General features: G+C 44.8%; 1 protein-coding gene across 6 annotated transcripts in view; it reads right to left on the bottom strand.

The window, feature by feature from the left end:
• LOC116949417 (uncharacterized) overlaps positions 1 to 14,062 on the bottom strand; it is a 32,838-nt gene extending 18,776 nt beyond the window's left edge. The window contains exons 1-4 of one of the 6 annotated variants that reach the window (XM_032966720.2): positions 13,919 to 14,062; positions 11,143 to 12,234; positions 9,896 to 9,966; positions 3,560 to 3,633 (exon numbers count right to left, since the gene is read on the bottom strand). In XM_032966720.2, coding sequence (XP_032822611.1) covers positions 3,560 to 3,633; positions 9,896 to 9,966; positions 11,143 to 12,089 — 1,092 coding nt within the window. In that variant the 5' untranslated portion in view covers positions 12,090 to 12,234; positions 13,919 to 14,062. Of the gene's footprint in view, positions 1 to 3,559; positions 3,634 to 9,895; positions 9,967 to 11,142; positions 12,235 to 12,465; positions 13,545 to 13,621 lie in introns of those variants that run through there. The other 5 variants (XM_032966716.2, XM_032966718.2, XM_032966722.2 and 2 more) reach the window with 5 other exon arrangements.
• Between the last annotated feature and the right edge of the window lie 3,673 nt (positions 14,063 to 17,735).

The following is a 17,735-nucleotide window of genomic DNA, read 5'->3' as shown; positions in this document are numbered from 1 at the left end:
CCTTTGCACCGCCCGTGCGTGGAAAAGTTTGCCAGACGAGGTGGCGCATAGCTGGAATGCAGTGCCTTAGAGGCAAAGGTCATGGGACCACTTTATCGTTGAGTGAAGCTCATCCTGGTGGCCAGGAGTACATTGCTTTTCTGCTACACGTTCTTTGCTTCTGTCCCCCAGAAACAAAATGCTCCTTAAAATAAAACCAACCTCCCCGCCCCCACCAACCATTCACGACTTTTCCTGGACACAGGGCATTATTATTTAATAACAAATGTACACATCACTACACACAGCGACAAGTGTACGAGGTATTACATTAAAATACAAACTCGGTAGCACAACGGTGAGCGCACTGTGCTGTGAACCCGGTGACGCGAGTTCTGGCCGCAGCTAACATCAGTCGGTGGCAAGCGACGTCAGAATCATTCCGACAGAAGCCGGCCCTCATCAACCTGCACTGTGACCAGGGTGGTGAAGCATGGTCGCAATTTCCAAGCGGAGGCCTGGTGGATCGCAAATGCCTGGATTTCATTATTCATGGGTTTTATTTGTTTTCCATTAATTGTAACACAGCATTTAAGAGAAACCGAAATCGGTCTTGGAAGTTTGGTGTGATGTGGGGCAGCGGTTGGCAGTGCGATTCTTTAAACGCTGCGACTCATTCCACACTTGACCCTTATGGCGGGACCCCGGGGTCTCATAAGCCCCCGGCTCTCGCATAAACTGTGTTGCGACGTCATTTTATGTCTGTTGAAGGCGAATGATACGGCGATCTATTCCTCTCAACGAGCTCTACACGATGCGCTAATCAGTTTTGTTATGACTACGGCAATTTTGGCAACGACGGGTGCTTGGTGAAGAACGAGGAGAGGAATGATTTCTGGTGGGTCGCGGCATTTATGTGCGCGGTGGGACGGAGTCGCCAAAAATAAATTAACTAATTACTATTTTGACTTACATTTCGATTTAAAGCTTTCGTGACTGCAATGATTCATCTTCTTTGGTTCTTTCGGTAAAGTCACGTAGAATGAGAATAAAATAATAAATTGATAAAATAAAATAACACAATAATATTCTCACGACGTTTCGGCCACAACACAAGCGGCCTTCATCCCGCTTGTGTTGTGGCCGAAACGTCGTGAGAATATTATTGTGTTATTTTATTTTATCAATTTATTATTTTATTCTCATTCTACGTGACTTTACCGAAAGAACCAAAGAAGGTATTTTGACTTACGTTTATTCGGGACCCCAGGGTCCCACCATAAGGTCCATTTGACCCCAACGAGTTAAGTTTCTTCTTGTCCCACAGGCCTTATAAAAGACTAAACTTTATTTATGTTACCAGGGTGTAAGGCCCACTGAGCTATTTCGCTCTTTTTTCAGAAGCGACCTGGACACAACGAAAATGGCTTGCCATGTGCACATTTATAGTAACCAAATACTCTAAACGTGTGATGTGGATTCTAAATGCGGACGGAAAAACCGGAAGACCCGGAGAAATAGCCACACGACCACGGGGAAAGACAACATGCAAAGTCCAAATATACAAGCATCAGGGTCGGGGTCAAACCCATGACCTCTTCTGTACTAGGCAAAGGAGTTAACATGTGTGTGTGTGTTTAACTCTTTTGCACCGTACGTCGCCAGCCGTGCTAATCGGAGGTTCGGGGGAAAGACAGCAAACTAAAACAAAGCAGTTCTAATTTTCAATCTATATCTAAACATACTTAGCTGCAGTGGCGTCCCGATAAATCGGAAGAGCAGTTCCAGACGGTCGCCACCGCGGCGCCCCAGTGGCGAGATATTACACCACGCACACAGACACGAAAGGGCATGCGACCTTTCCTTGAAGAGCCCCCCCCCCCTTCTTCATTGTGCCCCCTACTGTGACACCAAGGGCATTCTCCAGCAGACCAGCCAAGAGGCAGCTGTGCTTTGCCCTTTTACGCTGCCATTTAAAATCTGCTCCGAGATAACCTGCACAAAGCACTGCTTAAAATGCAAGAACTGCAATTTAGACTGCGCATGTGTCGTGTTGCAAGACTCGGTGCTATGAATCACCCCGAATCTGGGTTGAGTTGCTGGCAATTAACACTGACAGTACAGTGGTGTTTGGATATGGCTTGGGTAGCCCCTAAAGTTAGTTCAGCCTAAAAAATAAGACCTGGAGCAAACATGTGCTCACAAACAGCAACTACCTTAACAGCCTATAAAGATAAATCGAGGATATTCGCACGTGTGTCTGGTCATGTGTGTGCGAACTCTCTCATTAAACGCCCTGAGATTGTAATAAAAAATATTTTAGAGGCCTTGGCCAACATGAAAGTGCTATCAATTTCACAATACTTTTTTTGCTTGCCAGCCATGGCTATGAACTCGATGAACCCGGGACACATCACTATGGCGAGCTGAATGGAAGTCGATAATTGCATGACTGTACTGTGTAAACACACACACATAGGAGCTATAGTCGTTATGGCGCTGCTGCAATTACGTAGGGAAAGAGATTCATCATACCCACTGTGACATGTTACGATTCATAATAAAATCCTCTCGTGGAGATAAATGCTTGAACTCTGGACACGCGCAGTTCTTGATGTTTATATATGCACACACGTGGCATACTATTACACCCCTTTAGCCAGAAAAGCCTCTGAATCTCCAAACGAATACATGGCAGTAACGTTTAATAAATTCCCGTAAAAAAAAGGTTTGCAATGTTCCCAATTTTTATAACAATTTGTCTATCAGCATCATGAAACAAAGTATCCACTTGGATCTCTCACGGGAATCTGGTGAAATAAAATGAGCCACGGAAGCAGATATCGCAAAGCTACTTCTGAGATCCCTTTCAAGCGACCTCTGGGTCCTCACACGCAACAGCGGGCAGCACTTTTCCCACCTGCTCTGTCACAGAGCGTAATGTCCGTCGCATGTCAGCCACAATGACATGTCATTCTGAGAGGCATAATTTAGCCATTCCTAATTCATGACCAGAGCAATATCCCGATGGCACCACAACTCACCATGGTTTCCTTCCTTCTGCTACAGCCTGTGGCTGTTGCAAAGTCAACCTCCTCTAACCTCCAAGGTTTGCTTCACTGTTGACTTGTGCAATGTATACACGGTTTTGCATAATACACTGCATTGACACAAGGTATAGTTGTGTACGCAAGCAAATTCCCTTTTAGGATTTGAACTACGGGGTTTTTTTTTTTAGCTGCGCTGGCTTAACGCTGTGAGACAGGCACAGCGTTAACCAACCGATACATCCCCCCGGCAAATCAAATAATTCTTACAATTAGGTGTTAAGTCAGGATTAAGGAATAAACACCATCTCGTTAGTCGTTTCTAACATTGTATGGTTTCCTTTTGCTATTATCCTAAACGTTACACTTTAGCATACCATGTGAATATCACTTTACAAAATCGCTTCTTGCATGCACGATTCGACAAACGTATCAGGAGTGCAAAATAAACTTGAATCCATTAAGTCGATGCCTTACTACACGACTAATATCCGACCACCTTCTGTGGAGTAAACAGCACGATGGAAATGTACCTCCATTGAACTGCTGGGCTTGAGATTGCTTGGGTGAAGTGGGTCTGAATTTCCAAGATCATTCACCTTCATGTCTGTGGGAGAATGTTAACACAATGTTAAAGACGCTCTTCATTCAATCACATCTTATGCAGTCTGTATTACTCAAAGTGTTCTTGTGCACGATTTCCAATGAACATCAATAATATTTCATGAAAATGTTAAACAATTAATTGGAATTAAAAGAGTGCACAGCTAAGTGCTTTCTCTTACGAATATAATTTTCAAACGTGTTATGGGAGGCATTTTTATGCAATACGCAACTGAAATGCATTCATGCTGAGTATGTCTTCCGAACATTATATTCAATAACAAATCGAATACAATCGATTAAATCCATTACTTCCTCTGGATAAAACACCTGCCAGATGTCCTGTTAATGCTATAGTGCCCCAACGTGTTTCTTCTGGGTTGTACCACTCGCTTCTCAGCTGTATCAAGCAGCCTAGTCAATGAGCACAAAAAAATCCATCATTATAATTTAGGTTATTTAAAATTACTTTGGTAAAACATTCCAGCTCTGGTAATTAAATATCGGTTTGGCTGCCAGTCGGTGACAACTTCTCTACGGCACGACATGTGGGAAAGTGTCGTGCCGAGTGTGGAAGGGATCTCAGAACTAGTTCTGTAACATCTCCTTCTGCTGGCTAAGCAACAGCACTAGCTACTGACACCAAAAGTCGTCCAAATAAAATTGGGGACAAGGACGAAAAGTTCCCTCTGACATTAGTGTACAGGTCTTGAGACAGACACAGACGTTGCCTTAAAAATAATCCGATTATTTCTGTCCACTATGTCATGCAAAATAACCTTCAAGTAAGTTTCCAATGTCGAGATAAAAATAAAGTCACGTAAGGAGCACTACGTGTTGGAATACAATACATGCTGCTCAGCACAACGTCCAAACGTCGTTTCTCTACTCATTCAGTGTCATTAGCTCCACCACAGAAGCATCTCCCGGCCGGCACGAGGAGCGAAACGTCAGACATCACAATGAACGACGCGTGTTATGCAACTCGAAGGAGGCATCTGAGGGAGAGCCATTCAGCACTGCAGCGATACCAAAACCCATGCAGCGGTACAACAAGCACTCGAATCGGCGAGCGGTATCCAAGTGGGTCAGCAAAGCAACTGTAGACTTTACAGTGGCTCAAAGACCACAAGCGGACACAACCCTCCCCGCTACAAAAGCAAAGTCAAGGTGGGGGAAAGGTGAGCTGCACAGGGGTTGTCTGCAGAGCACGGCAAGGACGTGTTTACATTTCGGAATCAACGTTGGCGTTTTGAGACAATGCCTAGGTTTGTGCACCCGCCTGCGTAGCTCGGCGTGTGAGCCTGGGTGTTTAGCTGGAAGGAGTTTTATTCTGCAAGAGGACAGATGCCTTGGCGGTCAGTTAGTGTTGTCAGTGTTGGCCACTGGCTGTGATATTTTTAGCGCAGTCAGAAAAAAAACTGCAGTACAGTGCAGAGTATTACTTTTCTTGCTCACTGCAATGCACGACAGCAGTTTCACCGAGAAGATTAAACCCCCAGAACCAGAAGATCATATTTGCTTTACACCACAGTGTTGTAATTCATCAGCGTTATTATTGTAGCCCTCATTTTATTGCATGTCCTTTGCTCAAAGAAGTGCCTTGTGTCGTTTTGCAAAGGGGGGGAAAAAAGAGGTTGGAAAACATTTTTGTAGGTCAAGTAAATACTTCTCCAATTTTAGGTGAGGCCAGTTTTAATTTGCAACATGAGCTGTTACACCAGAAATCAATTCTTGGCAATGTCAAACGTTAGGTCACCATTGATTTGTTGTAAACTAATTCCACAAACACTCGTTTAAATAAAATCTAAATTATAGGATTGCGATAATTATTTAAAAACATTAACAATAATATTTACAATTGACGGGGGTCTGGTAAATACAAAACCACAAACGCACTCTGGGAGTATAATAAGTGGGCGTATGTCAATACCCCCCTAGAGACTGGGCATGGTTGAAGAGACTTAGATTTGTTAAAATCCCTCGGGCTCAGAGCCAGACCAGCGGGTCAAACAAGGCAACTCAACAAGCCTGTGCCAAATAATGGGGGGGCGGGGGTGGGGAAGCCACACACAATCCATGGATTTTTATTCCTGGAGGGGGGGGTGGTGCGGAGGGGTGGCAGAAAAATCACGAAGCTACTTTTCACCCGGAGAAAGCAACGCGCACACGAATTGGGCATGATGAGGTTTGGTGGGTTATTTCATCTTGCCATATTGGTCTCTTCATTAGCCATGCATACGGGGAGGGGGAGGCAACGCTGCAAATGCGCCTGCACAATGATGGCACGCGGCCAAGCAATATACAGTGCTTTACTGCAATGGGCTCCACGGTTCTTGCCCAGCATGGGGATCCAAGCAAATAAACACGCTGGGCCATTCGCCACCAAGGTTGTAGTTTGCACGAAAATAAAGATACTGCTCGTGGCGTAACTTGATATGCAGTGCCCACAAAACGATTGATAAGGTAATGATTGGCCGATGAAATATGACAACGGCACGGGTCACCAATTGGACGTGTCTTGCGAAGTAACTGACATTTTACCATGGTTACTCAAGTAGTATAAAATCGAGTGACAATGCCATGCAAATAGCTAACGTATGTTACTAGTCTTGTACATTGTGAACTGGGTTTTGCATGTCAAACAACAATGTCTATTCAAATTTAGCATTATGTCTACGTGTTTAGTTTATGCGATTTTTCATTTACAGGTCCCTGCAGGGTGGGCTGGTAGGAACATTGGAATTTTGCGTAATTTTATTACACCCAACAGCACGAGATTTCACTTCGTTAAAGTATTGAAAGGGGACGGATGGACACATTAATCTATTGCAGGCTGGTACACTCAGTTTACAACTCCGTTCCTACCAGTAAAAGCCATCATCATCAGACATGGCCTTCATCCAGCAGTGGATTGACCTCGCCAAACCACGGTCACGTCGCCCGCGACTTCTCAAGGATATTGATTGGGCAGGTTTGCAACGTAACACTCATCTAACTCATTTCAACATACATACACATTTAAATACGCATATTTGACAAAATGCGAGCACTCGTTTTGTCAAAATGAAGCACCGCATTTTATCGAGCGGTGCGGATTACAATCGGATCCCAGAAAGAAAAATTAACGTTTCGGACTTAATGCTGCGGAATTATGAGCTTCGGCCACATTGTTGTAAAAACATATTATTATGGTATTTGACTCCACTCAAAAAGGAAATAAAGTAAAAAAAAGGGAATATAACGGATTACCACCATGTTCATTGTAACGATTGCAATGATAACCTTGGCAGAATACCTACACTGACGACAGCGCAGTTCACATGCCAAGCCACTGCGCCAGTCTGTACTGGCTTGGAACGTTGATACCTGCAAAGACCCAGTGTAATGCAGCGAGGCATTTCCAAAATAAATTATTCTGCCCAAGCGAAAGTCAGAGACCCCATCACCCATGAAAGGAGTCCCCTAAGTGCCCGTGCCATTGGCCAATAGCCAACTTTGAAAAATCATCTTACAAAAATATATTTGAAAAAAAATCTGTTTTCTTTACATAATAACATGCACTTTTCTCCTCCCTTGTATTTTAAAACAAAGGGTGTTGGCACATCTTATAATCCGGTCGGTGTTGGTTGTCTATCCAGAATGGGAAATCTGCTAAATATAACATCAAACAATATACAGCCCTTGTTCAATCCGCTGCTGGATGAAAACCTTCCCGTACCACGTTGGCTTGGGGGGGGGGACTATGCTTCACCATGCTGGTCTGTGTGGATTAGGGAAGGTCGTGGTGGTGGGGTGGAGCTGGACACCTGAATGTCACCCAGGTCCCTAATACCAAAAGACACTGTAGGACAACACGACTCAAAAGTTGCTTTATAGGGTCTTTAAGTATTAGGATAATTACACGTTAACACAATTAACATTAATAGGTGGCACAGACGAAGCAAAATACCTTGCTGATCTCGTTAAAGAGCATAAACCATCACGTGAACTCCGATTTTCCTCGCAGTGGCTTTTGGCTAGCCATCGAACAGTCACTTGCTTTCAAATGCGCTTCTATGGCCATCTGGAATGCTCTTCCTTGCGATATTAGGAAGCCACTGGAGCTATGCACTTTTAAATCTAGATGGAGAACTCATTTGTTTAGAACTGCTTTTTGTGTTTAGTTTGTTGTCCTTCCCCCGCACCTCCGATTCACAGGGTTGGCTACGTACATATATAGAGGTTAGCGCACGAATTGGGCTACCCGAGTTTGATTACTGGCCACGGCTGCCAAATGATAAATTAACCCGTCCTGAATGGCTGCCCCTCACACACTGGCGTCCCCCTCTTACCAGCCCACATTGACCAGCATGGTGAAGTATGGTCACAACTGACATAGCTTGGGGAGGCCTTTAACCAGCAGTGGATCGATACGTTTTTACAGAAATGTTTTTCTAGAATTGTGTTCACACTTTTTTAAACGACAAATGCACTTCGCAGAAATGCATTTATATATTTACGCAATCTAACCCAAAAAAAACCTCTTATGGATGATATTGGTCACGAAAGCCTCCGTATTAAACGAAGGATCTCTCCGTACGCTGTAGCTGTTGGGAGATAAAAGTATATGCTCCCTCCGTCTCCACGAGACTTCCCCGCTTCAAAACGAAGGCTCGTTTCCAGCGCAAACCCACCACCAATGGAGCAGTAACCTACGCACAAGTAATGTTAACACTGGCACGTATTATTATTTATTGCAAATGGGAGTTTAACATGACAATAAATAGGCCCTCAAGAGTTCGACTCTTGGCTGCAGCTAGGACGTCTGGGTTAAAGAAACTCATTAACATCTCGGCCCAGTAATGGCCACAGGCTGTGATGTGAATTACAAAATAGAGTCATGCTGGAAACTCGCTTTAGTTTGCACTTGTTTCAACTGCACATGCAGGAATGCGCCCGGTCGTAAAATATATACAAGCAGAAAGCAAACGCCCCAGATAACATAATAAGGCAAGTTCGATGTCATAAGGTTATGACACGACTAATGCTCATGTGCAAAGACACGTCTGCAACGAGTCGTCGTGTGTTGGTTAAACCGACCAAATAATATTTAGGAAAAAGTCAACGACACGTGTTGCAGTTTCCCTCTCAACGAGTTAAGAAAAATAACACTCGGGATGGAGTCCGAATTGGCAGTGGAGAAGCTAAAGCTGAAAACACTTTTCACCACCTTCATCATGAACACCGCCTTGTCACCAATAAAGAGGTACACATTGGTTGATGCATTAGCTAGCTTACTTTTAGTCATAAGGCGACGTTATTAACAAGCGGCAGTACAGTAATGGAAAAAAATAACCTTTAGGCAGTCTCCATAGCTGAATGGCGACGCTATGAACATTGGCACTGCAGTGTTTTACTGCAATCATGAGGCGGTTGCTAAGAAGCACCTATCAGGAGCCACGCAGAGGATTGTACATACGACCTCAACACATTTGCAAAGCAGCAAATTTCCCAACTTCGAGAGCATCACAGTTGACCCAAGCCATCATCATTTGTTTTGGGTTCGGTGAAACGAGCACTTCCCCCTGTTAAAGGAGGCTGAATTACTTTGTGCAACGATAAACAGTGGTTGCATAGTGGGTGGGCATGTCCCTGCTATACAATAATGTGCAATTTCGAAAGCATCAGGATCACCATTGGAGATATACGCCATCACACACGTATTTGAATTGATATTTGCGTTTCATTACAGCGGTATAGATGCATTGAAATGTCCACATTTACTCCCCGGTAAGGATAGTTGTTGCTTGCTTTGGGGTTCAGGGAGTATGCCTAGTTTTAGAACTGTGGCAAAACGTATTTGCACAAAGTCAATGGTTCACTTACTTCATTGCAAAAGGAATTCGTTGCTGTAGAGTGCGCATAAAATACCTCAATATATTTTGCGGGCTATTTGTGCCAAGTGATGTAACCAGCATTATTTATTTATATTTAGCACAAGGCTGCACTCGCAAAAACTGAAATCATGGTTACTCAGTTCCTCTTGCACGAGTAACACATTTCAATGCACTCACCTGGTTAAATAATGGACAATCCCTGCCAGCAAAAACCTCTACTTACTAACCCTTATATTACTCTTTGGTTCATTATTAACAATGATGTTAAACAGATGGACCGTGCTGAATGCAAGTTTTATTTTTCATAAAATCTAAATCCGCTGTTATCAAAACACACGTGTTGCCCACAGCAGATAAACTTCAGCGATTTGTCATTTCAACCAATACCTTTACACGTTTTAATCTCCGTACCGTCAGCGATGGCCTCGGCCTGCAGTGTCTCTGGAGAGGGCTCCCAGCTGCAGAGGGCACAACAAGAGGACATTAAAACCCTAATACCAAGACATAATCCACATATTAATCCGCGACCATATTACCCACAACTCATTATCAGAGGGAGTTGCGAAAAGTCCTGGTATCCACACCATTATTTCTCCCCATCTGCAATTATCGGTTTCATTTTCTGTCTGCATTGAAACATGGGTTCATATTATCCACAGTGTGCGTGGATTTAGAGGAAGCTACTGGCAAATTCATCCTGTTATCCGAGGGGCCATGCGCCAGTCTGGAAGGAGCCCTTATTCCAGGCATGCATGGGAAGTTTTTTTCTGCAGATAAGATAAGCTTATTGGAAAACTCATCCTTTCAATCACATGTTTTTTTTCTGTGGATAAGTGGAGTCAATTGAATACAATTAGGTGATGTTCATCGCCGCAATGTCATTCAAGAACAATAATTTTACTATTATATTCTTGGTTCTTTCGGTAAAGTCACGTAGAACCAAGAATATGAATCTCTGCAGTCACGAAAGCTTTAAATCAAAATTTAATAATTTTACTGTATCGTTCTTTTAAGGGCCAACTGATCAGACTTAAACTTAGACGTGTGATTTGCAAACTTGCCATACGCTAGAGAGATTATTTATGTGGTTGATAATATACGCATCATCACTGTTGAGAATGCACAACTTTGTGAAAAGCCACGTCGTTTTAAAGCACAACCCCAACCACTGAAACATGGAATTTATAATATTGGCTCAGGACCATTCAATAAATAGCATTGCCTTGAAATGAGACTGAGCGTTTTAGTTTTTTTTACAATCAATTATTACATTTTATGGCCAATGTAAATTCCTTCATTGGTTGTAAAAATACAACCACAACATTATAGATTCTCAATATTCGTAAATTTTCTTAAACATATATTTTGTATGGAATCCACTGGCCTCTCTTCTAATTTCTGAAAAGTTTTACAATATTTAAAAACCAGCCAGTGGCATTTAAATCACGGCGGTAGCAGCCATTCTTCTTACACAGGACAAGGGCAGCAGAATAAAAGACAAGGGGCAGACCATATAGTTACTCATTCAGTTTAACGTTCAACATTCGTTTAAAGTTTGTTTAAAATGTTACTCTGGCCATACCCCCCCCCCCCCTAATTTAAACACTATACAGAAGGGTCTCACCACCACGCACCTTTTCGTCTTGAGACAGCTCCTCAAGTTCTTGTCTGCGGACTCCTCCTCAGCAGCAGGTGTCGCCGCCGCTCCAATCCCGTCCACATCATCGGCCCAGCAGCAGACGAGGCTATAGTTCGTCTGCCCATTGTTGGCCCAGAAGGAGCCAAAGGGGGTCTCAAAACGCACGGCGAACTCCATGGCGGTGCCCTCCAGTGCAAGGGGAGGTGGCAGCGAGAGACGGAACGCGAACTGGTCCGTGGCGCCATCGTTCGAGTCCAGCACGTACTCGGCAAGGAGGTCGTAGAAGCTGGCCCAGCCGTCGAAAGTCCTGCGGACGAACACGGTTTTCTGGTAGCAGATGTTGTGCACCCTCATTAGAATCCTGACGCACAGGGGGTCCTCCTCCTCAACGGCGACAGACTCCAGCGCCACCTGATTAGCACGAACCTCGGCCAGGAGGTCGGACCTGCTGGACGGGACATCAAAGTTGGGTTTCAAAAAGAGGTGGCCTTTGCACGTGGAGGGGGGCGAGATGGGGGAGGTCGAGTTGGTGGTGGCGTTCATCACGTCGCAGCTCCTGAATCTCAACGTCAACCTCCTCATCACATCGTCGTCGGTCTCATCCCGGAGCGGGTCGAGAATCGCTTCGGGGACATCCGGCACCTCGGCTTCGTCGTAGAACTTCACCGCGGTCAGCTCCAGTCCAAAGTTGTCCGCAAAGGACACCCGTCTCCTGGGCGAGCCGATGGAAGGAGACGTAGGTATCAACGGGCTCGTTGGTTCCGTCCCACTTCCCGCCTCCAGGTCGTCGTTGGAAGATCGCCTGGGCAAGCGTGGCGACGACTTGGGCAGGAGATGGAAGGCGCCCTCTCCCTCGTCCTGATCTTCTGGCGTCGGAGGACACTTGGAGTCTTCCTTGTCATGGACGCTCAGGAGGCCATCGGCCGACACGTGGAGGGCCATGGTGGACGAGCCAGTAGGTTGGTGGTGGTGCTGCTGCGGTTGCTGCTGGTGGTGAAGGCAGCGAACTCGGGGTCAAGTTATAGTATTCGTGCACGGCGTCAAGACTTTGGAACTCGAGCTTCTGGTGATTTGAAGGTCTTCAAGTCTGTGAGAGCAAAGCCAGAGAGTTACACCATCAAACATGAAGCTAATGCAGGAACATACACAAGTTGCAATTGACAATAAAGTTGCAAGGAGAACGCACACGTGGGCCACAGTGAGAGAGAGCGAGAGGCGAAGTTAAACACAGCTCTAACGATGGGACAACAATGCCCACCCCGAGTGTGCGAGAGAGAGGAAAAGGCCACGTGAATGAAACGTCAAAACGAAACTCAACTCGCGCTGCACCTCGACAATGCCCGGCGCGGCCAAGCGATCAACCTCCCAGACACGTGGCCGTGCTCCACATCGTCTCCTACTCCTCGAATGGAGGTGTGCAGCCGGCGTTGGACAATGAGCGGCAGCTCTCGCAAAGCCTGCTTGGTGCTGATGGTTGGCAGCTGTTAAAGAGCCGAAAGTCGAGCTTGGCCAAGTGTGAGCGATGCTGCTGCTGCTGTTGCTGCTGCCGCTGCGGAACGTCGGTGGCGCTTGAGGGGACCGCAGAGTTGACGGCGCAGATGCTCCCAGAGACGGTGGACCCGCTGGTGGAGGTGCTAAGATGGTGGACCCGCTGGTGGAGGTGCTAAGATGGTGGACGTTGGCTGGGTGGCCTCGACCTTGGCCAATGGGGAATCGCAAGTAGCCTGGTGAAAAGTGAAACCCGCCGACGACTCAGATGGTGGAGTCGGGCGTTGCCGGGATCGGGTCTCGTGGTGAATGGAGCCCAAGTCGAGATCGTTCGCTCGGCGGAGCAGCTTCTCTAGAGGACGAGCGTTGAGGCAACTTTTAATTGGTGGTGGTGGTTGTTGTCGTAAATAATAATGGTGGTTCCAGCAGCAGCAACTGATGCTGTAGATGATGTTGTTCGAGCAGCACGTAAAGGTTGTTGGTGCCGATGGTGGTGGCGGCGGCTGCGTCTACGTGCGAGCAGACACGGCTCCCCCCCCAGTAGCTGTGGTCCAGCAAGAGGAGGAGGAGGGGGAGTGCTGCTCCTAAATTTAACCCAGATCCTTCACACCGCCCCACCAGAGCGAGAGTCGGAGAGCCCCGCTTCAAATAGCCTCTTCGGTGTGCGCAGCTGTCGCTTGCCCAATGCCCCCGCGTGTCTCTCTCTCGCTCTCTCTCGCTCACACTGTCTGTCCGCTTTATTTCCCTGCAGGGAGCCGTCGGACAACGTTCAGAATGCATCGAGCGAAGCAACGAAGTTGTGACAAGGGTGGCGGCCACGGCGACATGGAAGAGCCCTCCCCAATGGCACGCCACTTACCCCACACTACACGTGGGGGGTGCTGGTGGGGCGAGTGAGGGTGTCTCTGCGTCGTTAGCCTATCACATTTACCTGCTGCTGCTTGGAACCGAATTTAATAATTGTTCATCCGCATTCCGCCACGTACCTAGACGAGAGGCTTCATTGAGAATCGTGCACGCGAGAGGAGGTTGCGGGTGGTGGTGATGATAATGAGGACGACTCCTTCATCACCGTTGCCGTGCCGAGCGCAGCTCTCCAATAACATTATTATGACAACAACAACATGATGACAACAACATTATGACGACAAGCACAACATTGCTACTTATTACAACTCTCTCACGCGGAGACAGCGCGCATCGCCCACCCAAGGGCGAATGTGGTTGCCGATGCTTTAAACGATGACTACCGATACGCCGCTCCTCGTCGTCTTGTCGCTTACTCTATCTCTCCTCATTCGCCTTCTTGCCAGCCGGCATGAGAGAGAGAGAGAGAAAGCGAGCGAGCCACTGCCGCTCGGCGTTGCCCCGGGACTGCTGCAGCAGCAGCGGCAGCGGCGACCGCCTCAAGACCCCCCCCCTCTCTCTCTTTATCCGGGCTCGTGGTGACGGCCCCGGCACGCCACGTGAGCAGTGACATCACCGTGCCTCGCAGAGCCACCTCCCTCATCATCATCATCTTCTTCTTCATCGTCATCATCACCTCCCTCATCATCTTCTTCTTCATCGTATTGTCATCACCTCCCTCATCATCTTCTTCTTCATCGTATTGTCATCACCTCCCTCATCATCATCTTCTTCTTCATCGTATTGTCATCACCTCCCTCATCATCATCATCTTCTTCATCGTCATCATCACCTCCCTCATCATCTTCTTCTTCATCGTATTGTCATCACCTCCCTCATCATCTTCTTCTTCATCGTATTGTCATCACCTCCCTCATCATCTTCTTCTTCGTCGTATTGTCATCACCTCCCTCATCATCTTCTGTAATGTCATCATCATCACCATCATCTTCTTCATCATCTTCATCTTCTGTATTTTCATCATCACCTCCCTCATCATCTTCTGTATTGTCATCATCGCCTCCCTCATCATCATCATCATCTTCTGTATTGTCATCATCACCTCCCTCATCACCTTCATCTTCTGTATTGTCATCATCACCTCCCTCATCTTCATCTTCTGTATTGTCATCATCACCTCCCTCATCATCTTCATCATCTTCATCTGTATTGTCATCATCACCTCCCTCATCATCTTCATCATCTTCATCTTCTGTATTGTCATCATCACCTCCCTCATCATCTTCTTCATCATCTTCTGTATTGTCATCATCACCTCCCTCATCATCTTCATCATCTGTATTGTCATCATCAACTCCCTCATCATCTCCATCATCTGTATTGTCATCATCACCTCCCTCATCATCATCTCCATCATCTGTATTGTCATCATCACCTCCCTCAGCATCTTCTTCATCATCATCTGTATTGTCATCATCACCTCCCTCATCATCTTCATCATCATCTTCTGTATTGTCATCATCACCTCCCTCATCATCTTCTTCATCATCATCTTCTGTATTGTCATCATCACCTCCCTCATCATCATCTTCATCATCTTCTGTATTGTCATAATCACCTCCCTCATCATCTTCTTCATCGTATTGTCATCATCACCTCCCTCATCATCTTCATCATCTTCTGTATTGTCATCATCACCTCCCTCATCATCATCTTCATCATCTTCTGTACTGTCATCATCACCTCCCTCATCATCATCTTCATCATCTTATGTATTGTCATCATCACCTCCCTCATCATCTTCTTCATCGTATTGTCATCATCACCTCCCTCATCATCTTCATCATCTTCTGTATTGTCATCATCACCTCCCTCATCATCATCTTCATCATCTTCTTGTATTGTCATCATCACCTCCCTCATCATCATCTTCATCATCTGTATTGTCATCACCTCCCTCATCATCATCTGTATTGTCATCATCACCTCCCTCATCATCATCTTCATCATCTTCTGTATTGTCATCATCACCTCCCTCAGCATCTTCATCATCTTTATCTTCTGTATTGTCATCATCACCTCCCTCATCATCATCTTCATCATCTTCTGTATTGTCATCATCACCTCCATCATCTTCATCATCTTCTGTATTGTCATCATCACCTCCCTCATCATCTTCTTCATCATCTTCTGTATTGTCATCATCACCTCCCTCATCATCATCTTCATCATCTGTATTGTCATCATCACCTCCGTCATCATCATCATCATCATCATTTTCTGTATTGTCATCATCACCTCCCTCATCATCATCTTCATCATCTGTATTGTCATCATCACCTCCCTCATCATCTTCATCATCATCTGTATTGTCATCATCACCTCCCTCATCAGCATCACCATCCTCATCATCCTCATCATCTTCTGTATTGCCATCATCATCACCACCCTCATCATCATCTGTATCATCACCATCATCATCTGCTGCATCATCATCTTCATCATCATCATCACCTCCCTCATCATCTTCTTTGTCATCACCATCCGCATCATCTGTATCATAATTGTAATCATCATCTTCATCATCACCATCCTCATCGTCTGCTTTATCTTCATCATCACCATCCTCATCCTCTTCATCGTGGTTATCATCATCAACATCCTCATCAACATCCTCACTCTCATTCCCCTGAAACTAAACGATGATGCGGGTGATGCCGCGCCAGCACAGCCAACAAACAACACAACTCTTCAGAGGATAACGATATCAGAGGCGACGTTTCAAGCAATGGCCCTTCATAAGTGGCGGAGACTGCACTTTTCAGCATCGCGCCTAATGATTATATTTGCAAAAGTATGTTTCCCGATAAACAGCTTGTAAATGTTTCATATTAATAGTTATACCTCTCAGACTGTTTCGCTGTAAGCACGACTGCTCGCTATTATCTATGGCTTATTTTAATAATACATTTATGTTGTGTCTGTGAGGGATAATAAGTAGCAGCATATGGACGAGACGTACATTAATAATGCTGCAGCTGGTGTTTAAAGTAATAGAATGTTACGTGTGGTTATAAATAAACACACTCCCCTCTCTTCAATGTATTTTTACTGCGGGATATGTGCCCAAGGCAGTGCTTATCGTTGTAAGGGATAAGTCGTGGTATACAGTTTAGTATTGTATGCACTAGCTGTAAATTAACAATGCTGTAATTGCTTAAAGTGTATAAATAGCATTTTTTTGGTCGAATCTTTTTTTCATTTATTATGCATCATTCATGATGTGTGCAAAAAAAGGACAGCGCCATATTGGTAAGGGATAGCTCACGGTATATTGTAACTTTATAGTGCTGCTATTGTTTAAAGTCGCGTATAAAATATTACTAAAATTAATCACTTTTTACTACCTGCCTTTATATAAAGAACTATGTTAGGGATTGTTTTTAATGTGCATATTGTATTCGAAAGGGCAGCGCCATCTTTGTAAGGGATATATCACGATTGTTCATGAATATTGATATTGTTTAAAATGTAAAACTCTCGTGATACATATGTTAAACAAACCAATGTCTAATCTTATTGTCAAGCTTGGTGAGCGTATTGGCATTCTATAATATAGACTGTAGCAATGGTTATTAAACTGAGTAAGCGTACTGGCAGTCTATATTATAGACTACTAATATTATAGACTGCCAGTACTGCTTAAAAACAGGCTACAGTCTACATTATGGAATGCCAGTTCACTCACCGAGGTTAAGAACCAGGCTACAGTCTACACTATAGACTGCCAGTACACTCACTCAGATTAAGAACCAGGCTGCAGTCTACATTATAGACTGCCAGTACACTCACTCCGATTAAAAACCAGGCTACAGTCTACATTAATGTTTTTTTTAGTTTTTATTATTTGTATTCACTTTATTCTTATTTTTCTATCTATGTGACTTTACCGAAATAACCAAATAATATTATTGTCATTTGTTTTGCATTTTATTCCATATGAAAAAAGTAAGCCTCATCTTTCTAAGGGATACATAAGTACTGTTGTGCATCCAGAGTCGTCATACCAATATCGTATAATGTTAAACATCATTGGACCTCCTTTGCAAGTACCAAAATATAATGATAGGGTTTTTCCCATTTTTTTCTGGCAACAAAACTGAAACCTTTTATACAAGGATTCATGTCTGCATTAACCACAATACTTGCAGTCAAAATGCAAACAAAAAAAAC

This window comes from Petromyzon marinus, chromosome 36, assembly GCF_048934315.1.
Source record: "Petromyzon marinus isolate PM22_M1 ecotype Great Lakes invasive population chromosome 36, UKy_Petmar_22M1.pri1.0, whole genome shotgun sequence".
In the NCBI taxonomy this organism is placed as follows: Eukaryota; Metazoa; Chordata; class Hyperoartia; order Petromyzontiformes; family Petromyzontidae; genus Petromyzon; species Petromyzon marinus.
Note: the sequence above shows the minus strand (reverse complement) of the source record. Positions and strands in the feature narration are given on the sequence as shown.